A 27082-nucleotide genomic window follows, 5' to 3' on the forward strand; every position below is an offset into this window, starting at 1 on the left:
ACGATTTTCCTGGGCTGCCTGTTCTAGTTCTCTGCCACCCTCAATGTAAAGAAGTTCTTCCGCGTGTTGAGGTGGAACTTCTTCAACTTTAGTTTGTGGCAGTTTAGTTTGCTCTTCATCTTGTCACTGGGGACCACTGAAAAGAGTCCGGCACCATCCTCTTGACACCCACCTCTGTTCATATTTGTATGTACTGATTAGATCTGCTCTCTGTCTTCTCCTCTCTAGATTAAATAGGCCCAGCTCCTGAAGCCTCTCCTCCTAAGAGAGATATTCCTGACCCCTGATCATCTTTGTCACAGGACCCTCTTCAGTAGCTCGTCGTCTCTCTTGTCCTGAGGAGCCCAGAACTGGACATAGTGCTCCAGATGTGGCCGAATAGAGGGGGACGGTCCTCCAGCTGCAGTGACACGAAGATAGCCAAGTTACGAAGAGAGGCAACCCGGTCTCTCCTCAGACACAGCCTCGGCTTAGCGGGGTTTATTTAAACCTCACTGGAGCCGAGCGGCGACATTGACCCGCCGCTCCCCGCGGCCACCGCCAGGTGGCGCTGCCCCGCCGTTCCTCCCTCAGGCCCGCCCGCCAAGGTGAGGCGCGCGAGGGGCGGGGCCGCGCGGCTGCGCCCCGCCCCCCCCCGGCCGGCACGTGCTGCCCGCAGCCTCCGCGAGCCCGCGGCAGCGGCAGCGCCCGGAGGGAGCGCGGGCCGCGGCGGACACGGACACCGGGAGCGAGACGGGAAGACGAGAGGAGAAGGAAAAGGCGTCGCTCTGCCGAGGGAGAAGCCCCGCGCCATGAGCCCCGACGAGAAGCCGCCGCCCGGTCGCTCCCGCGGTGACCGGCCGCCGCCGCCGCCACCTCAGCCCGCGGCCGGGCGATCCCGGCGGCGGGGCGGGCTCCTGGCGGAGATCCGTACGCCCATCCGCACGGAGCCCTTCCAGGAGCGCTACAGCCTCAGCCCCGGCCGGGAGCTCGGCAGGTGAGCGCTGCCTCCGCTGTCCCGGGCTGCGGGGGAAGGAGCGGGGCCGGGGGGCTGCGGCGTCCCACCCTCGGGGGTCCCCGGCAGGGCAGAGCTGCGTGCGGGGGCATCCAGCGGCGTCCGGCGGGGAGCTCTGCCCGCGCTGGGTCGGCTCCGAGGGCGCGCCCCTGGCGTTGGCTCGGCTGGGAGAGGCTGCTGGGAGGCAGCTGTACCCCGCAGCTGTCTGTCCCTCCTGCTGCTAAAGAAGTCATCCTCGGCTCCCCAGCCCCGCGGATTTGGCTTGGAGGATGCTGTGGTTCCCTGGGAGCCCGTGTGGAGTAGTGGGTATTGCTCTAGATTTCCACTGGAGAAGAAAACATGCCCACTTTTTTTTTTTTTTTTTAAGTATTTTTTTTTTTAAGTATTATTTCCTCGAGTTTTGTAAGCTGAGACGCGGAAAAACAATTTTACACTCGTTTGGGGCAGTATATGCTTGAGAGTAATCTAATGGTGGAACATTTTAAGGAGTTAAAGCTGGTTAAAATCTTGGGTTTGGAAGTGATTCCACATGTAAAGTTCAGTTCTTGTAGAATTTCAACACCTGACTGATAGAAAGCAAGGTTTAGGGCAGAAAGTCTCACTGAGAGGTTTTTGCATCTTGGGAACTACATATGTGGTATTTCAGCACCATTTAACCAATATTTTTGTCTGAAATTCTGTCACTTCTTATTAAAAGAATGATAGTATTGTTAGAATTACGTGTGCTTCGTCCAAAGAGTGTTCCGATAAAAAAGATTAGATGGAATGCCACTGGATATATGGAAAGATATCCTTCTCAATGTGTGTTCTATTGCAAGTTACGCACGCTGTGTAACTCGGTTTATACAGCAGCAAAACCAAGCCCTGTGGAGCTGAGGAGGAGTTTCAAGGCAAATGTAGCTGCTCTAAGTACCTCTAACAAGTATTTAGGTTGCCTAGGTGTTAGCTTAATGCTCACTTAGTAATTCTGATGTATCAGTTGAATAATACCTGTTTAAACATAGTGGTCTAAAGCATTCACATGGTAAGCAGGTGGGAGAAACGTCCCATGAAACGAGAAAGCTCTTTGTAGATTGTTGTGACCACAATGTCCAAGGCCTGGAAACTGAAGATAACTAAATGCAAACCAGCCTAAATTCTAATAAACAGTCTGAAAGGCGTAGGAGCAGTGTAGCACAGAATGTCATGGTATCACTGCTGTTTTGGTTTGTTTTTTGTTTTTTTTTATTTGAAGTTCAGATGACTTCAGAAAATATTTTGCAATTCTTCCATGGAATAAGCATTTCCCTCAGAGCTGGGTGATAGTCGTTGGCCTAATCAGGGCATGGAATAGATGAAGGTTCCTTCTGGAACAAAAAAGTACAACTGAGATGATTTGCTTTACTCTACAAACAAGAATTAAGTATGGCTGAAAATCTTAGCCTGCAGTTTAAACAAGTAAATTGCAGCATGGATTTTTGTGTGGAATATTTTTTGAATATTTTAAAGATGACCTTCACATGAAGGCTGTGATTTTGCACCTGTTAAAATGAGTTAAGTGGCAGTTCTAAGTGTTTGCTTGGTTTTGAGCAACAGTTGCACATATTTTTGGTTCAGACCATCTCTCCTCAACTTCACAAGTGTTTTCACTATCTTCTCTTTTAGAATTTAGAAATCTCTACATTTGAATGCATGTGCTTGGTTTTTTATTCAACCGTTTTAAATTGATTTTTTTAAAAAGCAGATACTTCAGCTCAAATGCTCCCATTAGACTGTTTTTTTGCCAACTCTGCTACAAAACGTAGGTGGAAAGTCTCTCTGCAACTTATAACTGTAATTTTATTGATAACTTATAAACACAAATTGTTTCACTTTTATATGTTCATAAATTGTGTAATTCCCTCTTTATGGGTAGAGTTTATCTTTATGAAGAACAAATTAGCACCCAAATACAGCAGCTTTTTCTCTCGGATGAAAAGCAGTCCTTGTGCACACAACATAATCTATCTTAGCATTAAGATTTGGTAGAAAAAAGTTTATACGCTCTATATTTGTCTGTCCCATTTCCCAGAATTAGAGAAACAGTCTAAAAGCTGAACTTTAGGTAGATTTGAAAGTAACAGCATTCATATGTATTGTGTTTAAAACTGAGAGCGTGGAGAAAGAAGCAAGTATGTTTATCACCTTTGCTGAGATCAGGGCTTCTGCATGAGCTCAGCAGGTTTGTGTGGTCTTTGGCCCCCCATTCTGTCAGTCAACACATGTATGTTGAACTTCCCAGGGCACTTGGGGCCTCTGTTCTCTGGTCCCCTGCATTTGGAGGGGGTGGGAAGAAAGTGGAACATGGCAAAATGTTAAGGCAATGTAGTTCTGGTAATGCGGGGAAGAGAGGTACGGGTGCTCTGGCCCCAGGTGGCACGTTATGGAGCAAAAATCCTGGGGGAAGCAGTCCTGAAATGCATGGACAAACCTAGGAGGAACTTGATCACAGTGTCATCAGAGGGACTTGGGTGCAACCCCATGGGAAATCAGGCTTCATTAGTTCTGCTCACCAGAGAAAAAACTGATTTCAGAATGTAGAGCTTATGTCCTTCAGAAGGTGCTGCCTTGTTCAGAAGCTGAAACAGCATTTTCAAGTCTGTTGAAACACAGCTGTTGGGAAAGCCAGGTTCACTTGGGAAAAATGTAAAAAAATTCATTATAATGGCCACTTGGGAAAGGAAGTTATTGTAAGTTCCTTAGGATGACATGGAAATAAAAGTTTTTAAATGAAATTATTTAATATATAACATTTTGGTCCAGTGTCACAGCCTTAATAATTTTACTGTCCTCAAAATCACAATATTCTCACACACTGCACTTGCATGAAGTTTGAAATCAAACTTACCTCTGGTGATTGTTTTAAGGATGCCACTTCTCATCACCTCATTGAGATTTAAATGTTTTCAGACAGTGTTAGCTTGAGTTAGGTTAGTTTGAAGAAGTGTAACCTTTGCAGAGGACACGGCACCAATTGCTTAACTCTTCCCCTTACCATTTGTGCTTAAGCCCTAATTGTGCTGTAAAATGGGGAACAATACATTTTTTACTACCAAGAGCTTCCTTAAGGAGCCTACTATAATTATATTTAGTTTCTTGGCTCATTTCCTTGAGAAAAAACCTTCTAATTGTAAACAAAGTATTCCTATGCTATTAATTCTTCAGCTTGTTGATGAAATGTTGCACTCCTTTTTTTATGTATGTTGGGGTTAACAATGTGAAACAATCTATGCACATATTGGAAGTCATTTGGGTACAGAAAATAATACTCTTGATTCTAAAGGTGGGCTTGAGGATGGTATAAGTTGACTGGTCTGACTTCTTTTGGAATGTAGAAGTCACCTTAAATGATTGATCCACAATAAAATTACCTTCTAGCAAAATGTGTGCACACATGTAAATATGTCCAGTGCAATTCAGTTGTTTCTCCTTATTCCCAGTTTTTTGTTAAAGCATACAAGCTCATTCTCCACCCAAAGGTAAGAATAAGAAATATTGTAATCCTCCAAGGAGTGTGAAATTTTCTTTGTTCCTGACTAGGGATGTGGCTGTAGTTTCATGTGCAGATAATGCATGTTGTTTTAGGGTTTTTTTTTATTTCCCAGAAGAAAAACTGTGGCATGAAACTTTCATTTCTAAGGTAGCTTTCAGTAATGTGTGTCTTAGCAGTACATGACACTTGCACCAATTTGTGCCATGACACAGTTGTCCTCAGCTGCTCTCAGCAGTAGCACATCTGGGGTGAAATAGCTGTGGAATAAAGCAAAACTGGAAAAGAGGTGAAAATTGGAAGGGTTGCAAATAGTTGGTTTTGGCATTTGAGAATAAATTTATGTGAGTAATTTATTCCTGAGCACTAGAAATAGAATCCATGCACTTTGCTGTTTGGAAATCCAAAATTGTCAGGGGGAAAAAACCCACACTTCAGAAGAAATGTTTGATATGAGTTACTCATATCAAAAATTATTATCAAATAAACTGCATGTAGTATTGTGGATCTCAGAACTTATTTTTTTTTTCCTGAACTTTATAAAAACTAAGTATCTTCACAGGAAGAAGTTATTCCTTCATTTGTTACAGTGAATGTTTTATAAGTCACTTTAAAAATAAGGTTACTTATTTTTAAATATTTAGTTAAGCTTAGTTAGTTTTGTATATTATAAATAAATTAGTACGGTTAGTTTTCTGTTGTTCTGAACCTAGGACAACAAAAATTAATTGGTGTGACATAAATGTTCTTGCTTATCTGATTTGACATTTGATTTGTGATTTGACAATTTTCCTTTGAGCTATAATGTCTGCCTAATGAAACAATGCAAATTCTGTTGGCAATCTGAAAAGGTGACATTGAGCTTCTTTGTAATCAGATAAGATTTATCTTAAATCATAATTCTTGAATGAGACTCTTGTGAGGACTGAGAACTACTTAGAATTTCCTATTCTTGTCTCCCTCCAAAGCATTTTTATTTGTGATTGGATGCCTGGTAGTCTGTTTTCAGCTTGACAAATGTGCATTAAGATTTTCATCTCAAAATTATTCTTCCTTCCATACAATGTTCTCACTGCTAGCTCTTCTCAATACACTAAAGTAGCAATGATGTGATCTAACACTATTTTATATAATTTTTTTATAGTAAGTTCTGAAAAGCGGGATTTCAAGAAAAGCAAAGATTAAGTGTATAGAATGTATGTTTCATAAGAATACTGGTTTATATCTGTCTTATCTACTCTATTCTGTCTCAATCAAAAAGGAATTCTTTAAAATTTATCTGTTGGTCTAACTATATAGTGGATGCTATATTTGGATCTTAGCTCTGAAATTTTCTCAGATGTGAATCTAGATCACTGCACAGTGATTAGTTCTGCTGGTTGTAAACATCAGGTTTGTCAAGTTTGATCTTTTTGGGGATCATATTCAGAAAAGATGAGTTCTAACAGGCAGTAGTTATAATAGCTCTAATTATAGGCATAACCATAAGGAATCTGGGCAGGATTCTTGGTCTGAAACAATTTAGAATTAGTATTTGTCAGCCAGCTGAACTCCCGTGTAACCTGTCCTTTGAATTACGTCACCTGTCAGGCCTCTGGCCAGCTCAGCTAAACAGGACATACGTGGCCACACACAGTGGTGGCTCTTGCCGTTTCTTGCTGCTCCATGAATACTGTTTTATTTCCATAGTGACTAATGCATGGTGAATCGGCAACATCGGTACTCATTAGGCTAATTAACTTGTTTCCAGATAGATTTTGTACGTAGTTCAAAACAGCACAGTACTTGAAAGCTGTATTATTGAGATTTCAAACTTTTCTAAGCCACTTTCTCTAGGTCCTTCCTGGTGCTAGAATTAAATGCTTTTGATTGCACTAAGGCAGCATTCAAGAGGAAGTACACAGTGCATTCAGAGCCTATATAAGGAAAACAGAGAAGGCTGCACTCAGGCAGGGACCTAGATTTATTGCTGTAAGGCTTAGTATCGATCAGATATTTAAATAACTTGCTGTTAAAGGGGCTTCTCAATTTATTTTTATATGTTGTCTTTTGACAACATACCAGTTGACTTTTCTCTTGAGATTTTTTTGGTGCTAAGAACTTGAACAAGTGTCTTAACACTTTTGATTAATGCATAGCTTTCTATTGTACATAAATTTTGTGTAACAAAATTAGCTTCATGCATTTACAAACCTCAATAGTTTTGTCTTCATGTATGTATTAGTAATTAAGAATATTTTCCCAAGAACTTATATTCAAGACATTGAAAGCATATTCTTACTGTTTGTCTACCTTCACCAGACATCCAGACTGTGCTGCGATCTACTCTTAATACCTGTTGTGCTGTAGATAATGTGCTTATGCAAAATATTATTCCTAGAGGAATAACTGTGGCTGTATCAGTGGTTACAAGTCCAATTATTTTATTGAGATTGCCTAGCAAATACCCACTTTGTGGGTACTTATTTGACTTGATTAATTTAGACTGTGTGATTTTGAAACAAATGCTTATTAAAAGCAAGCCGACCACAACTTTGTTTAGCCGTTATATTTCATGGATAGCAGTCTTCTGCCAGTAGGCTGGGAGAGTGAAAACTTTGACATGAGCTGAAGTAGTTAATTCTGTGAACTTCAGCTTGGAGATGGGAGAGGCAAAACCCATAGTAATTGTATTCTAAAATAGATGAGGACTATTATTTTGGTTTCAGCAACCCTACAGAAAGTAAAGAACCAAAATAAAGATCTCAAAGCTATTCCTGCAGCTTTATAAAAAAATGTTTACATATAAATAAAAAAGGTAGTTTTGATGATTATTATACCTGTATGGTAAGAGCAAAGTAAGATTACTGTACTTCAAAGTGTGAGAATTCATCATTGCATTAGTGAGAGATATTAATTAAAATACCTTTTCAGTCTAAAAATCAGCAGTGTGTGAATGGAACTGAGTGGAGAAGGTGGTGTGGGACTCTTGCAGGGAAGTTAAGAGCAGCCACTTGTGCCAGAGTGCTGTGGGGGAAGTGGTGTGACACAAGTACTGCAGTGTGGTTTGAGCTGGCCTGGTGCATCATCCAGGTGTGTGCTCTGCCGAGGTGACGCTCATTAATGTGGGCTAAGCACAGTGCTCAGCTCTCTGCTCTCGGTGCTCCTATTCACCTTGGCATTGCTGCAAAAATTGTGTTACAGAGCTTGATGCTGGTCAAGCTGCTTCGCTGTATTTAAATTACCCGTGTTCCTTAGTCTCACCGTATAAGTAGGGGGTTTTGAGAGCTGTTAATGAAAAAACTCAGGCTGTTATCACTTGAGACGTGCCATGGTGAAAATACAAAGTGCCATCTTGAAAAATGCAGAGTATGGATATTGCATGGCAAATGGAGCAGGATTCAATGAGAGTGCTGTTGCCTTGGATATGGTGGGATACTTCAGAAAACAATAACTGGGTTACTGTGAGGTAGTCAGAGAAAGCATAAATTGTTCATTTTTACATTTTGATTTTGCCAGCTGTTTTAATTAAAGTTTTGAGGTTAATGTAATCTTGGGAACTAGCATAGCTTGTTTATTCTGTGTTTTTTAAAAACCACATTGTTTGAATTGATTTGGGTTTTTTTAATTTCCTTATGTTTCATGGAGATTATTTACATTCTGGGCTGGAGATCATCACTCAGCAAGGCATCTTTCTAAATTCAGATTGCATCTTAAATGCACCCATTAGTAATGATTTGGTTCAAGTTTCCCAAAGCATTAATTTAAAAATTCAGTGTTAAGGCTGTCACTAAGGCATGTAAAACTAAATTCTTATTTAATTTCAGGGGAAAATTTGCAGTGGTGAAGAAGTGTATCCAGAAAGACACTGAAAGAGAGTTCGCAGCAAAATTCATGAGAAAAAGAAGAAAGGGCCAAGACTGTCGGATGGAAATAATCCACGAAATTGCAGTCCTTGAGCTGGCACAATGCAACCTTTGGGTCATTAACTTGCATGAAGTTTATGAAACTGCAACAGAGATGATTTTAGTCCTGGAATAGTAAGTATTAGTAATAATTCCTGAATAACTTTCTGCAGTATTCGCTTAAAAATAATAATGTGAAAATACTGTGTATCAGCGTGAACAACGTACAAGTTTTCATTGGTTGCCTGTTACCCTTGCTTAACTTCAAGAATTACTAAGAAAATTATGATTACAAGAAGTTATGTGCAGTCTCATAACTTCTTCAGATTATAACAGATTTCTCTAATTATGTAGTATCTTTCAAAGCTGAACTATAATTTATGTAGTTAAAGCATCTTTAATGAAATACGAACTCTATACACTCCCTTCATGTAAAAGAGGAAGAGAAAAGAAGCAGTGAGTATCTGTTCAAGAACCAAAGTTTATTCCATTGACATTGGCAAAGATGGGATGAAATCTGCTGTGGTTTTTTTTACCCTTTATAAAAAACAGTATTGAAAGCTACATCATTGCTAAAAAGAAACTAGTAAAACCCTACACAATTACTTAAAGAGTATCTTTTTAGGGAAGGAAAGGGGGTGGATTGGGACTTAGAATGGTTTCTTTCAAAGGATGCTTGACTCTACATTTGTCTCTGTGGTTTTTTCGACTTGAGTTTGTCCAGATGGGTATTCCTGCAGCTGTTGTGACTGTTCATTTCATATGCCAATGGCTTTAGATAGTAAGGCATCTAGCTAGCTTCCAAGATTCAGCCAAATGCTTGTTGTTACTTAGCTCTAAATTCTTGTTAAGCTCTATGGATTTTAAATTAGGAGAGGAACAGTGAGGCTCAATAGTTCAGAAGTGACTTGTCTGTTAAGATAAATCTAGTTTGTGCAGCTCTTCTCTTACTTGATAGCAAAAATAAATGTTGAGAAATCTTGCACCCCAATCACATCTTGTTTAGAAGTCAAAAGAAACTGTATCTTCAAAGCTCAGCGAAATGGAATGAGACCATGTCTCCTAAGGCAAAATTCCTTCTAGAATACATTTTTTAAACTTCATTGTGCCCTTAATGAAGTCATAATATGTGAAATATGTGAAAAGATAGAAGTATCTTTTATAATACATAGGTGTGACAGGGCTTCTGGGGTTTTAACTGCTGCTGCTGAAGACTCATAAATACCTGCTTTAAACACTAGCAGAAATTGAAACTCAAATACAGTTTCATTTTCTAGATCCCATAGGACTTAATATGAGCAGTGGATTCTAAATGAGCAATGAGTTTTGTGATAATTTCAATGCAAAATCCCTAGTTTTCTTTTAGAACTCAGTTTTCTTACAGTTGCAAAACTTTTAATCTGAAGTATTAACTAGGTTGTTAAGTAATTAGGAAAATTATTGGGTTTATATGCATCAAACAGTCATACCTCTTTTCAGATAAATAGCTGTGTGCTGGAGTTGTAAATTTCAAAGACAGTCTTTCCCTGACTTCAGCAAGTATGTCTGGATGCTTCTTTAATGTCAACATGTTCCAAAGACATGTTGCAACAAAACAGGTATGAATGTTAGTGAATTTCTGACATTCTGTATGCGGAGGATTAAAGAACATACCTAGACTGCAAGCTTCTCTAGGGCATTTCAGTTTCTATTAAGCTTGATGGTCTTTGTGGCAGATCTTTATCTCCTGAAGAAATAAAACAAATACTTGATTTTGGCCACTAACTTCATCTGCTAAAATTTTAAAGTTTCTTGTCTTGATGTAGAATTTGTCATAAGGACTGAGGATTTTGGCTTCAGGAAATGTTTTGCTTTCAGGAAGAGAAATATTAATGTTACATGGAGGCTTGTCTTGCAAGCATTATCAGTTTTTGACAGAAAACAAACTTAAAATTGGCCGTGTTAATATTAAGTGTTGAACAGTGGGAAGCAAGGGGGCATTACAGTGTTGGCATCAGCTGTAGCACAGCAAACTGGGGCTGTCTGCATCCACCCTCAACAGTCTCTGACTTTGGTTTGTTGTCCTCAATCAGGACCTCAGTCAGGGTATTTAAGTCAGAGTTGAAGGGGTAAGTAAGTCTGAAGGGGTAACAAAAAGCCTGAAATTAATCTGTGTGTCAGTTATGTTTTGTATTTCACTGAAAATTGAATGAAAAGAACCTGGAATTTTGCTGAAGAAGATAGAGGTACAGTCTGGGAAACTTGATATATCAGGTATTAAAAATAAAAAGCAAATTTGGTAGCTTTTTGGTTCGATACAGGTATGCAACCTACCTGTTATCTTCCAGTTTCTTTTGAAAGAAAGATCAGTAGAGCATTTGATGCTTAAGAACCAGTCTTTTTCATAAATGTTCATCACCATGTTTTTACACATCTGTGAAAGGGATAGATGATACTAGTAGATAATTACTGGGTCAAATGTATAGAAAGCTGTAAGTGGAGCTTCAAAAATCTTCATCATTAATATTTTGTTATTAAGAGCCTCTGAACTGAGCCAGAGCCTTGTGTAAGTACAGTAAACTTTTGTTATGTTTGCTTTAAAAAGAAGTTGTCGTCTTTATCATCTTGAAGACACAGTATTTATTTAATACACTGGATGAAGTGTTTTTTCACCTGCAGTTATGTGGACCAGGATAATGTGATGGACTTACATGTCCATTAATATTAATGGACTTATATAGCCTTGGACATGATTTATTCTCCTACTTACTGGAGGTGTAACTGGTTAAAACAAGAGTCTGCTGGCAGGAAGTGATCCATTTGGCATGGGATTCAGCAGACAGAACTTGAAGCAGACCTTCTGTAATCACAAATAACTGCTGCTCCAATGTTTGCATCTTGTCTATTTGAGTAGCAAGCAGAGTTGTTCTAGATAGCAGTCTTAAATCAAGACTGGAGGTCTAAAAAAAATTCAGGGAAAAACTTCTTGAATGGTCTTAGTTACCTTTCTTTGTGTTTCAGTTTTTGGACTGCCTGTTTGGAAAGGTGAAGGCAAAAAAACCCATTTGTCTGAAAACTGAGAACTTCTAAGACCACTGTCTACAATTTTATGTAGTTGGATGCTTCTCTTCCCATGACCTCTTATCAGATATGGATTTACAGTTTTCTCAGGCTTTGGGGACATTGGTACATTACATTGCCTCACAGTGGAAACATTACCAGTAAGAGCACTTACTATCCAATGGTATGCCTAGCCAAGGAAAGAGGTATGGCTGTCAGCAGCACTGAGCATGAACCTTTGCTGGTAGCGATACAACCACTGTGGTGAGAGCAGGTTGTACTGTAAGTTCCATGTACAGAAGGTAGATGACTTTCCATTACCTTGCAGAGATAACCCTTTCAAGAAAGACTTTTGACAAAGTTGAGTATTCAGGAAGTAAATTTTTGCCCATTGCAGACTGTATATAACTCAGCATTGAAATCAAGTGTATTTTAGGAATTGGTCTGCATGTCTGTACTCTAGTGATTTGCATCCTTCAGAACACTAACTTAATGCCTGATCCATTAAAGCTGGGGGAATGCTTCATTTCTTCAGGTGACCTGAAATAGGTTTGTTCAATCTTTTTCTAATGACAAGTTAAATTACTGTGTTAGTGTCTCATAAGTGCACTTGAAAGAAGTTTGATGCTGAGTTTCATACATTTCATTGTTAAAGTATATTTCAAGGTAGATAAAGTAGTCTCCATTTAATCTAAAGTCAACATAATTGTAACAAATATTAGTTCTCTAGACTTTCAAATGCCTTTTAGCTCATTTATGCTGCCAAGTAGTAATAAAGTGTTAGCATGCTTTTCATTGATGAAGAGGAGTTGGATTTCACTTGAAATGAGAGAAATTAATGGCACAACAGTACTTTAATAAGTAAATTAAAATAGCTAAAGAATTATGGTTACCATAGCTTTCAAGTGTGGAAAGCCTTCTTTTGTCTCACATTTTTTTCATAAACTTAGCTAATGAAGGGTGTACTAGAGAAACAATGCATTCTAAGTAACATTGGATTTCAAAATGTTTTGCCATTCAATATGTCCTTATCGACTTTTTTTTTTTTTTCAAATTAAGATTGCTTGTTTTCCTAAAAACTCTGTTGTCCTAAGGATAATTCTTTGCTTTTGTCCCCTAAGAACATTTTCTGACTGGCCCAGTCATTTGCTAAGTTTTTTCATAATGGCAGTTAGAAAAACTACAGTTTAATTAAAAATGGGTAAATATTATTAATGCCAGAGAAACTCCTGGTCTACATATATACAGAAATCACAACAGTGACATTCCATGATACTTTCCTAGCAAGTATTTTGAGCCCTTCTATGGTTAGATTTTTTTCCCCTGAAATCTAGCTCAGGAATACAAAATAGCTGACAGTGAAAGTATTGTTGAGGCAAAACTTGGAATAGGTGCACAGGAGGGTCTTTTTGGGAGTTCATTTTGACATTGTGCTTCCAACCACTTGTGACTGGCTTGGCTCACAGCTGCCTGACTGTTTTGCTTAAGGGAATCCATTAAGCTCACTCCACAGCAACAATACACAAAGCAGTCTTGCAGTATCAAATTTCCATGTGTTCTTGCAAAGGGTTACTCGTTACTTGTTTGAATGTGGTACTTTTTGGACAGAATGAATTGTCCAGAAGGAGCTGTTCCATCAGCATCCTAAATAGCAAAGTTCAGATCAAAAACCAAACATTGCATGTGAAGTCACCTTCCCATGTGAAACTATTTTGTAAAGCCAAGTGTCTCTGGTAGCTGAGAATGGCAGTGTCTCGTAACTTATGAAGTGGGTGTGCATGTGTGAGGGCTGTATTTGCATGTCTCACTCTTAAAAATGCTGATGAGCCCTGGCATCTTCAGAAGTACAGGGAGGGACTTAAATATTTTATTTTTTTTTTTAAATAAAGTTTCTGGATCAAGGGTTTTCTACTCTCACATTGGTAGCACTTGTTTTCACTGATGGGACATTGCTTCAGCTTTTATTGCCTTTTAACACCTATAATTCAGAGTTCTTTAAGTGTCGTATTAAAATTCTAGGTAGCCTACATTTTAGCATTGGTATTTACCTCTGTTTTAATTAAGTTACACTAATAAACAGATTGTAACAGATGCCTACCAAATAGACATAAAGCAATCAGGGCTTTATAAGCCCCCCCCACCCTCAACTTCCACTATTTTTTCAGCTGGTCTATTAAACATAAATTGTGATCCCATGTTTTGGGTATAAATCCGATTTCTCTGAATTAAATAGCAGAAGTATTTTTTCCTTATTTGAAGTGGCAGAGCTTTACCAGCAAAATCCCAGAGTTATTGCTATAAAATGTATCTTGTTAGTAATTTCTGTAGTAGATCTTGTCCCTGTATATGCATTATAATTCACTACTACAAGGAATTAAATCACTCTTCAAGTAATATATTATGGCATTCTTAAGGCAGAAAGTTTAATTTATGGGTTGCAGTAGATCTTTTTCTATTCTAATCTGGAAAATCCAACTGATGTTCCTTTTTCAAGGAATTTGGTTTAGGATATTAGAATACACTAGCTGATCTTCATTTTTAAAATGTCATTAATATTTGAATCCTATTCAAAGTTGAAATATTACTATTTCCATGAATTAAATAAAAATGGATTGAAGAAAGATGTGATAGTGTCGGGCACATGACATTTTTCAAAAGGAATTATAGTATTAATATTCCTTTGCAAAACTTATTCTTGAGCTCTATTATCTTTGATATATAATGCAGAAAAATAATTATTTAATAGAGGGTTTTTCTGAAAGAAAATCTTAGATTAATAAATCAAATTGTATTGCTGTACCAGTTAGCCAGCATATAGGACAGAAGTGTAAAACTCTTTAGAATATGTTAAGCTTTAACCTTCTTTTAATTTTTTAATTTTTTTTGTAAGACCATTTGTGTGGAAATTTTAAAATAATAGCAGAGAGAATACCTTGAACCATATAAAACCTTTTTTTAAATCCATGAGGCTTTTGAAAGTACTAGAACTGTAGCAGCAAAGTTAGCATAGGCAAAGTGAAAATTTGAGTATATTTTAGTGTTCTTTTTCTGGGGGTACACAATTAAAATGCATCACTTTTGTAGAACTCTCATTTGCTGTTATATTCATGTTGAATGTACCTGGCTGTCTTCAGGATAGCCTGGGCAGTACAATTCATTGGAAAAAAGCAAGCAGAGGCAGAGTAGATGCATAGGCATCAGTAAAGATTAATTCTTGTGCAAAGTCATTTTTGCATGTCACGGTTTGGTGTAACTGGAGAGGATTCTGCCCTTGAGGGTTTCACCACCTTTCCCTAAGGGGTGATTATGGAATTGCATGCAGAACAAAGGGTGTGTGTGTGCTGATTTCATAGAAGGAGTTCAACAAGCCGTACGCAAAGTGGCCCCCCATTCTAACATTCTTATGCCCGTTCTTGTTTTAAGATGGAGCTTCTGTTCAGTTTATTTTACTTCTGATAATACAGAGTTGTAAAACAATTTTAGTTCTCTAGAGCCATTGCTGTATAGAGCTGGTACTGCATGTAGCTTCAGAGTACTTCAAAAACATTCATTCATATCTAGTTATTTTTATATTTTTGTTATTCTGTTATTTGTTTAAATATATATAAACAAAAGAGGATGCAAGCTGAGAGCTAAAATTTTTTGAGCTATTTTTAGATGAAAGAAGTTTAGAAACTTAATGCATCCCTGTATACCAGAGACTTCATAAACAATTCAATTGCGGACTTTACATTTATTCTTTTGAGTATGTGCAAAGTGTTTTGAGGAAGATGGGAGGTGGGACTGCTTTGCTCTATGTTTGCAAAGATATGCCTTGGCCAAATTTCCATGTGGTTTCATAGGACTAGCAAAAGGCACATCTTTTATGAAAATGCTGTCCTCAAACAATTGTGGCATTCATCTGAAATCAAAGTCAGTAGTGTTTCAAAAGTAATCACCAAAATTTCTGTATTATTCATATTCTCTAGCCCAAATGACTAAAATCTTTGCCTCTTTCCAAAGCTACCATACTGCAGAAAACACTTCCAAGGCTGTAAAACCTTGCCAAACCTCTAATAACTGAAAATATCACAATTGGATTATACCTCCTGCTGATATTGCCTACACAAAAAATAAGTGTGAATAGGGCCAAATGGGTGCTGTAACTTAGTCTCTGAACTAACAGTACTTCTACTGTTCCACAGTGCTGCTGGAGGTGAAATCTTTGACCAGTGTGTGGCTGAGAGAGAGGAGGCCTTCAAAGAAAAAGATGTTAAGCGACTTATGAAGCAGATATTAGAAGGAGTTTCATTCTTGCACAGGAACAATGTTGTTCATCTTGACTTAAAGGTAGGATTGCTGCTGTATTTTTCTTAATTGTTTTCTCATCTGTTGACTTTCTTGCTGGTAATATATCACGCTAATGTCAATTTGCAATTAACACGATTTTACCTAATTATACCTTGAATGATAAAATTAAACTTTTGGGATAGAGTAGCCACCAGATCTGCAAGCCTTTTGGGGGGTTTCTATGATTATATTAAATATAAACTAAATTTGATTAACTGAAATGTAATCAATTCAAAAGTCAATTTGCCTTGTACCTTAAACTGCAAATAAGTGCTTTGGGTAAGATCTGACTCATTTCTACATTGCAGTAAAAATGTCTGGGTATTATATGGCCATTGAAAACCAGGTTTGATTTTTGTATTGACTTGAGTTTTAATGAAGAAGAAGGATGGTAGTGACACTGCTGGAATAAAGTATAATGTTTCAGAATGAAATATTCAAACAGGACTAGTAAATTAATGTGTGAAGTACATTTATAGCATTTTCTTCCTCTTTTTTCTCAGTTACTGTAAAACCTAATTTAAATGTGTGTCATTTGCTGACAGAGTTGGCTGACACACTATTGGTATATAAATTATCATTATTTACTGAAAGAAGTATTTTTTCCTTATTGAAATATAGTTTTGACCCAAATCAAGTGAAAAGTACAGTTGCCATCCCATGAAATCTTATGGTCAAAAAGGGAGTTGTAGCGGGGGACCAGAGAACTATCTTTTCCTATGGGCAGCAAGCTCCAGTTAATTTTATTTAGCTTCTATCCATGCACTCATATGGAAGATGCAACTGTATCTCACTATGAGGCTGAAGTAGTTTATTACTAAGCAAGGCAATCTAAAAAGTAACTTGCAATACATTTTTTAAAATTATTTTTACATGTCCTAATCCCATATTTACTAAGTATATTGTAAGCTGCTGCATGTTTGTTCTTTTGCTGAGATCCTTACTTATGCTTAGCTGTATTTGGGCACTATTATAAGCTTACCAGTAGATTCCAGTATCAAGCTGTATGTGCTTGATATATAACTTAGCACATGATGAACCATTCATCAGCTAAAGTAAATGAGTCATATTTGCACACAAATAGGTCACCTGCCTGATTTTCCAAACATTTATTCAAATTTTATGTGGAATTCTTTAAAATTCTGATTGAGTCATACACACAGAATATTAATAATTGTACTGAAAGAATTAATAAAACATTTTTAGCAAATGATGTGAGAATAAGTATTCAGAAAGACTAAAAATGAGCAGTTAGAATTCCTCCAAGTTCCAGTGTGCTTAAACAAGATTCTCAGAGTTTCAATGGTTTGCCATTGAATTTCCTTTAAGCAAAGTGGGTAAAATTAAATGTCTTTTGTGGACAGTAAAGTTGTGGTGTTTCTTAGCATCATCAGCTGGATATCTGTAACTGGAAATGCGTTTTATATGACTACAGTACTTCTTTGCAAAAGTAGACTTGTTGATTACAGATTTAGTCTGGAAAATAAATTTATAAAAAGCTTACTTAAAATTTTCCAACTGGTCAGAAAACTTATGCTTTAACATGGAGCATATTCAGCTCTCACTGAAAAATCCAGCATTGTTTTGCTGCCTCACAGAAGTACATTAGCAGAGGAAATTGTCTTGTGATTGAGGTTAATGAACATGTTTATACATTACTGCAGTGTGCAATGTGTGTTTAATTGGAGTCCTACTTGCTGTGTGATGACCTTCATGATACATAAAACCATCTTTTGCAAAATAAGGTTTATGGAAGTCTTCAGAGTATTGGCAAATGAAAATGATGGAAATGATAGAATTAAAACCCATGGCTTGCAAAGATTAATTGATCCACATGCCTTTTAACACTTTTAAAAAAGGCCCATTTTTGACAGAACTCAAAAAGTTGGGTGCTTGTTTCAGCCATGTATTTATTAACCCACAGTCTACTGTTGTATCATGTGTCTCATGCCACTTTAACTTGCTGCTTAAAGCACCATGGAATTTACTAAGTACTTTGTTTGTGATGACATTTGGAAAACTTCTGTATGTTTACTGTTGCTATGCATTGTTTGCCAATAGCAAAGTTTACAAATTCTTGCTAAAATGGGTCTTTTTGTGCTATTAGTTTCACCTTTGTGTCTCTAAAGATTTCCATTTCATTTGTCTGTTACAAGTTTCTTTGTAAAAGTCCATCCAATTTTCTATATGCTGCATCTTCAAAAAAAAGTTAAATTATACCCCCAAAAGAATTTAAACCCAAGTGGTTGTCTATATGTAATTGTCAGCTTAATATTTATGTTACAAATCTAAAGAACCAGATCTATGACACTTACAGCCACCTTGCTTTAGTTTCTCTTTGTCCTCTGAATAGATACAAGATTTTTCCTGAGACTAAACACTGCAGAAAGAAATGGGGTATTTGGATGTGGCTTAGCAAGGTTGTCACCTGATCATTTATTTCCAAAAGCATGGTTCTACTGAAAGATGGTTGAAATGTGTCTTGTTTTTAATAGCAAAATACAATTATGTAGCCTAGTTTTGACTTGGATGAAGAGAAAATATAATGCTACCAAGTGCAAATTAATTATCACTTGACATTATTGTGTTGATGCTATTTAATTTGCAGGGTGTGCACAGATTGTAGTCAGGAGTCTTTCATCTCCTCTTAATGGTGCTTAAAAGCTGCAGAGTAAGGGAAGTCGCTATGAGTTCTTATTTGCTGTTTGACTTAATCTTGAATTGGTGTTTGGTAAAAGCTTAAGCTAGTAGGGAATGGAAGAGAATTTAAGCAGGTGTGGGGGCTGAGGAAGAAGATATGGGGCTCCTTCAGTTGTTTTAGAATCAGCCTCATTTAGTATGTTTAAGACATAATGCTGGGGTATCTCAGGTAGTCCATTTTTCCTCTTTCTGACCATTATTTCTTGGATAATTCCTGTCTTGTCTTCTAGGGATCTGAGGTTTTTTGAATATCATATAATTAGATAACCTGCAGCATTAATGAAATTAGGTAAGGTGAAGCATTGATCAGATTAAAAACAGGACCTTTATGTGTGTCCTTAGTCTTTATGTATCTTCTTGAAACCAACTGAAGATACAAGAAACAAGAGGATCTAAATGGAACCTTTAAACCTTGCTGCAGTAGAGAGAGAGGTCTCCAAACATTGCCATTTGATGGCTTCCATCACCAATTTCAATGGTGGTTGAGGGTAAAAGTGAAGGACCCTTTTTAGATTGGCCATCAGGAGAGCCTCCAGCCGGCATCTCCTGTCTTTGTGGGCTGACTGGCATTAGGCAAACCTAGATGTATTGTAGCAGAGTAAAACCAAAGGAGAAACAGTATTACAGATGTGAGGAAATGATCTTCCCTTCCTTAAAGTTTGAGTAATGTTGCGGAGCTGAAAACTATGGGGAGTTCAAAGTTACGGCTTCTTCAAGGTTTCATGCTGGTGTTTAGGTTGGCACTTGAAAAGAATCCCATAATGATTCCTTAAAATAAGAAAATTACTGGTATTTCAATAAGAATTGATTTAGCGTTATGATTCAATTCATACTGTAAGACAGGGTTTTCTCTGCATAGGTGTGTTTTGTATAATAAGATTTTAAAAACCCCAAACCAGTAAAAACTACTTCTGGTAATTGCTTTATCTGTTAAAATGTTAAAATACAGGGCTGAAGGGTTTCACAAAACTTTTCCATTAAAAAATTTTCCTCATTTAAATACAGAGAACAAATACTTTTCTCATGCTTTTAATTTGACTCTTCACAACATAACTAAATTTCTCACTGGGAATAACATCTGAGAGGCTAATGAGGGAGGCATGGTCAGCTTTTTTGGATGTTTTCTTTTCTAATACAAATAGAGAATAACAAATCTGAACTATAAAGAATGTGGGAATGTGCAGCTCCAAAAGCCTTTGTATTGCCACCAGATCCCAATTTGTAAAGAAAATAAAAAAAGAGCTATTCTTAATATGTAGGTTTACAAACAGAAAATAAATTGACAACATCATGGAGTTAGTTTCAAATAACAGTTTACTCTGCAGGAATCAAAAAACTTGGCCATATTCAGGTCTTGCAGTGAGGAGAACTGGCCCAAGTTTTTTAAAACATTCTTGCCCAGGTTTATTTCCATATTCAAAATCAAGGCTGTTAATGTGAGAACTTGTCATGAATGACTCTGGGGATGGAGGACAGAGCAGCTCTGTGACTAGGGAAGAAGTATAAATGTTGGTGTTACTGCAGCTGGATTATCAATCAGTGGTTGCTTTGCTGTTCTTACTCTTTTGTCCTCTCTTTTCAACCACCCTGATGTAAGATGATCCAGGTCCCCAATAAAGACTCCTGCACTTTTATGTAACTTGGGCTCATTAGAAGCATGAATGCAGTGTCAGTTGTCAGCAGTACCATTTGGAGAAGTTAATGATAAAACCCAGTGTAATCACTGTTCTGGGGGTAGGGAAAGTCAAACCTTTTTTTTTTTTTTTTGGCAACAATATGCTTCAGTTGCAAAAATTTTTATTAAATTGAGCTAGCATTTAAAATAGTAAGGAACTTCTTAATGACCACAAAGGTGCTTTGAAAGAAGACAGCCAAGATCTGGTGACGTCAGTGCAAACAAGTTTATCCAAAGGTGATGCTCTTAAAAACCTGTTTTTCAGGCTGCTATATTTTTTTTTAAACTGTTCTTCAGTTAGTATTCTGTAATACAGTTGTTTGTACTTTGAACAGTATTCAGGTTGGTTGCAACAGACTTTTAAACAGGTGCAGTCAAAATAGTTTTGTGTGTTCAGGGTTTTTAAAATGATTGGGTGTTTTTGGACACCCTTCAAAGGGAGGTATTTTACACCATCTATTGGAAGATTCAAGGAGGGAAGAGGAGTTAAAAAGGTGATACAAAGGACTAAAGGTACAAGTGTGAAGGAGCTTACATGCTATTGTTAAATGTCAGCTATTGGCATGTATTTCCAATGTGTTCTAAGCTAACAAAGGTTTGATTCTCAATTCTAAATGGAAAATCCTACCACTCCTTTTAGCCTACGTGTCTCTTCAAAATCCCCTTGAGGGAATTACATAAATGATCCAGGATATCATACTTATCACAAGAGACACTCTTGCTGCTCATGGTCTAAAATAATTATGCAGTATGATGTCATAGTTTTGGTCATTATTGTCATTATTGTTATTAGTTTTGGGTGATCCCAAAAGTGTCCTTCTCTTGTTTTTCAGCCCCAAAATATTCTGCTAACCAGCAAGTCTCCTCTGGGAGATGTTAAGATAGTAGATTTTGGCCTTTCCAGAATAATGAAGAGCAGTGAGGAACTAAGAGAAATCATGGGAACTCCAGAATATGTAGGTAAGTTGTTACTATAGGAATGATGACTAGTCCTGGCTTCTGGGGAGCAAAAAGTGAATGTGGAGCATGCCAGCCTGACTGTGTAGTTGCTGTGTTGCAAGATCCAGTTATTGCTTGGACATGCTACTGCTGTCAAAGGTAGGACTGGCAAGTCTTGCCAGTCTAATGAGCTATGATTGTGTGCTTATGTTGAAGATGAAGACTTGCTTTAGACAATTCTTACCAGTAGTGATAACAAGTATTACTTGGATTAAAAGTTTAAATTCACATACTCAGTCTCTGAATACAATATTTTAGCAAGTGCTAAGTTTTCTATTTTTTTTTTTTAAAGCCCAAACCACTCCAGGCCTTGAACATATACTTGAAAATATCTTTGTGTGATATATCTTCATAGTTATGGGTTACAGTGCTGGAATATGCAATGTTGGCTATTTCTGTTTTGTGTGCAAGAAATTTGTATAGATTTCTTAACTGGGAAGGAGACTGGCCTGGCTTCTGAAGATGACAATAAAAGGAAAACGTATTTTTTCACTTAAAAACAATGAAGGATAGAAACCACTTAAATAACCTGAACAGAAGTATCTTGATTTCAAAAGACTGTCATGCTTCAAATGGCTTATCTTAAATTTTACTACTTAATTTAATATGATCATTATCACATTTTTTAGCTCTAATGTAATTTCTGCATATGACAAAACTCACTTTTTTTTTTCCCATGAATAGCTCCTGAAATTCTGAGTTATGATCCAATCAGTACAGCAACTGATATGTGGTAAGTGTAACAAATAAATGGTCATCACAGCTTTACTCAAAAGGGTTGTTCTTTGGGGATTTGTTTGTTTACCTTTAAGAAAAAAAGGCTAATTAAAAAACTTTTTTTTACTTTTAATTTAGGAGCATTGGAGTACTGGCATATGTTATGCTGACAGGGATATCACCTTTCTTGGGGGATGATAAACAAGAAACATTCTTAAATATATCTCAAATGAACGTAAGTTACTCTGGAGAGGACTTTGACCTTGTATCAGAGTCTGCTGTGGATTTCATCAAAACTCTGCTGGTTAAGAAACCCGAGTAAGTAAAATACCCAATTGCATATGCTAATATGTCAGACTGACTTAATTTTAAGTGTAGCAAGTGCTAGTGTTTTAATTTTTAAAGTATAAGGGGACTTTGATTTCATTGTATTATTACTTTCTATGTATATGAGAAGATAGTTCCTCCATTTCCATCTAAGCTTGTATATTCCAAATGATGTCCAAGTGTCAATAATTAAAACTCAAATTACTTTCAGAAAACTGTTTGAACTGTAGTTTGTAGCAGTGAACAGTGCACCCATTCTTCTTGCAGGTACTTTGCTGAAGTCTTTTAAATGAACTGAGCTTTGAGTCCTTAATTTTGGATGCGTTGGTAGAGAACCTTGCCTTTTCTGGTTCATTAGTACACTTTTCTTAATGGGTAGCAAACTGGAAATTCCTGCTTCCCAAATAAAACAGGTGTTTACTGTGGAACTTGACCAGTTCTTCATGGGACATGCCAGCTATTGAAATTGCCTACTGCTTGTCTCTGGGAATAACTGAAGAATGTAAAAGTTGGATAATTTTTCTATATATAAAAAGTATAAATTTCAGCAGTTGGTTGGCAACATGGAAGCATAAACTCATATTTAGGGATCTATGAATTTCTTTATTTTAAATGCTAGGAGTTCATCTACTTGAACTGCTGTGGTCTTTTTTGGTAAAAGATAGCTGTCAGTGCTTTTTTTTAATCTACAATTCTATCTGTCTTTAAACAGTCATATCCTTGGAATAATTTTTGGGGATCTCTTCAGCAAGGTTCTGAATTTTGTATTCATTTGCATATTTATTTTAATACTTTGCTTCCTCTGCAGGGACCGGGCAACTGCTGAAGAATGTCTTCAACATCCATGGTTAGAACAAAGTGATAATCCTGCTTGCAGGGCCTTGAATAAGAGTACAGAAGGGGAGACCAGTGATGCTATCCAGAAAGATGCGGATTCTGCCTCTGAACAATCAGTAGATGCTGAGAAGACTGGAGAGGAAGAATCAATAGTGACAGAAGAACTAATTGTTGTGGCTTCATACACACTGGGACAATGTAGGCAGTCAGAAAAAGAAAAAGTAACTGAGCAGAAAGCCATTTCCAAACGATTTAAATTTGAGGAACCATTACTGCAGGAAATACCAGGAGAATTCATTTACTGAACTGTGTGGAGCTTCATAGCTATAACTGGAAGGCAGTTTTTTCTACTAAACGAAAGTATTCTAGACAAGTGAATTTCTGATATGCAATAAATATTCTAGATAAAAGAAAGTGTTTATAAATGGCATACAACAAAAATGTGCCAAGTTCTTATTTTCATGGAACTGGTAAGATTTCAAGTGGCTGACAGGAATTTAACAAAGAGGATAAGCTTATTTTTGTTTTTAATTTTTATTTCTTTTTTGTTGTTGTTGTTATTGATTGGTAACAGAGTTTTTGTTAATTATTCCAGTGTTCTTGAGAAGTTGACACTGGAAGTGTTTTGGTGACAGATGTCAATAGGAGTATTTTAGGATATGTTTTGGTATTTAATGCAAATATATAATGCTGGGTTTTCTTCAAACGCCTCCTGACTTCAGTGGAACTATCTGCTCGTTTAAAACTTGTATGAGAGGAGAATTTGATCACCTGGTTTGACATACAGATTTCAAAATCATCCTGTGTTTACATCAGGTCAAAGACCCAGATCTCTCTGGTGTGCAGCTGAATAGTGAGCTGAGCTTCTCTAGGCAGAGATGCACATGCCCCACTGGTAATGAAATCTGTATTTTGGTGTTACATCTGATTTGGGAGCACAGTAAAATCCTGCTCCTGAATGTGATGTATTTGCTTATTTCAGTCACTTGTGAGCCAGCAGAGATTGTTCCTTTCGCCTCCTGTGTTGGGTGAGATGTGCCAATAGAATCCAGCTCAGTGTGGCCACACAGTGCTGATGAGAGGAAAAAAAGACCAACAGTCTGATGTAGCTCCTCTGAAGTTACTGAAGTTCTCTCCACTGACTTTACCATGTTAGGTTAGACAGTTTGTCCAGCTAATCACCCCTTGATTCCACTTCTCCCAGGACCACCTGGGGTTTTACTGGGATCATGAAGTCATTTCTACCTTCTTTCTGTTCCTCTAACTGCTGCTTTAAGGAAAAAAAGGAACATCCTTAGGCTAAATTGCTATTGTTCAATATAGCTGTCAGATGAGGAAGAAGATACTGCTTCTTCTGAAACAGTGAAGCACAGCTCATGCCTCTTGCTTCCTGGTCACTCTCCCTTAGACACTTGGAAATACAGCATGTTATGTGGCTGGGCAGAGTGGGATTAGGGAGCAGTATGGATGGGTCATAGTTCTCAATGGATGCAGTCCCTCAGAGGACAAAGCTGCCACCAACTGGGCATCAAAACTGAGTGGTTTTTGCAATGTACAGATCTGAGGATCTTGGACTGAGTCCTAGTTTTCTAAGAAATCTTTCATACTGATGTTGTTCCAAAGTTTAATTTTTATGTAATGGAAGTTTAGTACTATTATATTGCATACTGTTAACTATTCAACTATTTATTTGGTTTCCTTATTCTGTTCCTTTGTAATAAACTCTGACAGAAGTTTTCTTCCTAGAAAACAGTGAATAGAAACTTTTGAGCTAATTTTTCCCTTTTTTTTCCATGTTGGTACACACTTTCTAATTTCAAATGTATCAAATGTTCTTACTCCATTTAGTGAACAGGGATTCAGGGCTCTGTGCTAATGTTACAACTCCTCCTTCACATGAAAGTTAAATGGCTTAATAAGAGCAGAAGTACTGGGGTGATCTGATCAGCATGGCTGGAAAGGTGGGGGAAAAGCACTAGTACAGAAGAAAGCTGAACTAAAAGCAGTGGGAAAATGGGTGTTTTTCCGTAAGACTTCATTGCCAGAGATTGGGCTGCCTTTACTTCAAGCCACATCAGGGAAATTGCACATAAATTAAACTGTATCAAGCTTCTTCCCCTATGGAATTACATATTGAGTGTTGATATAGTTAGGGCAGCTTCTCGTTCCTCAAAGGTGTTCATATAAGAAAACAGCCCATGGCGCTCAGAACTGAGTTTGGATGTGTTTTATATTCTAATGCAGAGATGCCTTTCACACTCTGGAGAAAGGAGTCAGTTGCTGGACAGCTCTGACTGGGTCTCAGCAGGAGAATCTTGGAGCCAACAGCATATCTGTGGTATCTGGATGTTTCTGGACACAGACAGGAGCTGACCCTACCTACAATGCAGATCTGTTTCAGCCTTGTTAGGCAGGACAGTATCGTCATGGGTGTCTTTCTTTTACTCTCCAGTCATTTGCCCAAGAGAAATTGCTTGGGTGAGGGGACATTGATTTCACGGAATTCTTCTGTGCGAGACTGCAATTTCTCCCATCTTCCATCATTGCCATTTTGACATTTTTTTCCCCCACATCCATAATTATTTTACTAAGTTGAGCAGAGCAGTGAGGTTGAAGCATGTTCACACCCTACCCTTACAAAACAATATGTTGCACACATAGATGTTTAACATCTGGTTGCCTATAGCAAACTATTTGAGAGATGTATACCCATTTCACTTCCTCTTTGTAACCACAGATCATGTCTCAGATTGAGACTGGTATTAATGGTGAAGAGTAGGTGCTGAGCAGTATACATTTTGTCCTTATATACACTGTTTTTAATGTATGACAGTGAAGCATAACATGTATACATGAAATGCATACTTACTTCAAGGCCAGCTTTTCTGGAATTGGCTGCTTTGAGATTTCCAGTGGGCTGCATTTCTGTTTAGCTCTTTGTGCCTTATGGTGGTTTTATACAGTGTTTTTTAACGTCATTAAGAATTTGTATAAAGTTGTGGAAGTTTAATAGTGTAAGTTATAAACGAGGCATCTTAAGATTCACCCTATAACAGGGAAAAATTTCCATATTGTTTAACTGCAGGACTATCAGCCTTGAGGGTGTTTCTGTTCCACTGTGAGTGTGGGTAAAGCTGCAAACGAGGTGGTCTTACCCTGAGCTGTAGAAAGGGGCTGTTGCAGTCAGTGTTTTTGAGCTCAGTTACGAGTGAAGTAAGTGTCACATCAATAAGACTGGGAACAAGCCATGAGCTGTGAGGAACAGCTGGTTTCTGCAGCTCTACGAATACAGGGTACTGTGTGTATGTACACAGGCCATCTGGGAAAAGCTGCTGTGTTCATGGGGGGAAGGGGCTGCTTGTGGAGAAAGAATCAGCTCCTTGGACCTTGTGGGCAATGCTCTCCCAGTCCCCACTATCCAGACTGAGCTTGTGCTGGCTGCCTTTGTATCATGGGCTGCATGGCTCAGATGCAGGATGCTGAAGGAATGGAAGGGCCGATGTTCCTACAAAGTTGTTACCTGTGATTCATGGAAAAGCCATGAACTGTATCAATAGGAGGGGTAGGTCCAAAGCCTTCTTTCAGCTGTTGGAATAAATAGCAAAGTCCCAACGAAAAGCACAATGTTGTCTCCTCTTGTTGCTGTATTCACCTCTTTAAGGGAGAGGCTTATAGATTTTATAGTTGCTAAATTAAATGTTCTACAAAATAATATTTTTCTTTTTGTCCAAAGTGGAATTTGCATTTTGATTTGTCTTGTCACATTTTCATTGCAGGTCCCTAAATACAAAAGGTTTAACTCCAGTTTGTGATCTACCCCCTGAGTCTTGAGAGCTGTTTGGTTACAAATGCAAATAAAAGTTCACTGCCCATTCTCCACTGGTGGTGCTCACAAGGGATGGGGAGGGAGGTGGGCCTTGCATCACATTACTCTGTGGCTTAAGATCTTTCTTGAATATTTCAGGAGTTGTTCCTGGAAGACAGTTCAACGTTTTCAAGAAATAGTGCCAGTTCATTGTACTTCTGATTGTTTTTACAGTACTTTACAATAAATGAAATTTTGTTTTCTGAAA

At 37.8% G+C, this 27082-nt stretch overlaps 1 protein-coding gene across 1 annotated transcript; it reads left to right on the plus strand.

Annotated features, from left to right (window-relative positions):
- Positions 1–649: 649 nt before the first annotated feature.
- STK17A (serine/threonine kinase 17a) lies at positions 650–27082 on the plus strand. Its single transcript, XM_015618340.3, has 7 exons — positions 650–976; positions 8309–8521; positions 15610–15754; positions 20963–21089; positions 21813–21861; positions 21984–22163; positions 22981–27082. Exons 1-7 carry the CDS (start codon positions 792–794, stop codon positions 23312–23314), a joined length of 1233 nt encoding a protein of 410 aa, XP_015473826.1. The 5' UTR covers positions 650–791; the 3' UTR covers positions 23315–27082.

This window comes from Parus major, chromosome 2, assembly GCF_001522545.3.
Source record: "Parus major isolate Abel chromosome 2, Parus_major1.1, whole genome shotgun sequence".
Lineage (NCBI taxonomy): Eukaryota > Metazoa > Chordata > Aves > Passeriformes > Paridae > Parus > Parus major.

Bases quoted from the DNA above. Each gene is read 5' to 3' on its own strand.
- STK17A (XM_015618340.3), top strand. From the start codon at position 792: ATGAGCCCCGACGAGAAGCCGCCGCCCGGTCGCTCCCGCGGTGACCGG. The intron at 977-8,308 runs GTGAGCGCTGCC...ATTTAATTTCAG, and splicing joins CCCGGCCGGGAGCTCGGCAG to GGGAAAATTTGCAGTGGTGA. The intron at 15,755-20,962 runs GTAGGATTGCTG...CTTGTTTTTCAG, and splicing joins TTGTTCATCTTGACTTAAAG to CCCCAAAATATTCTGCTAAC.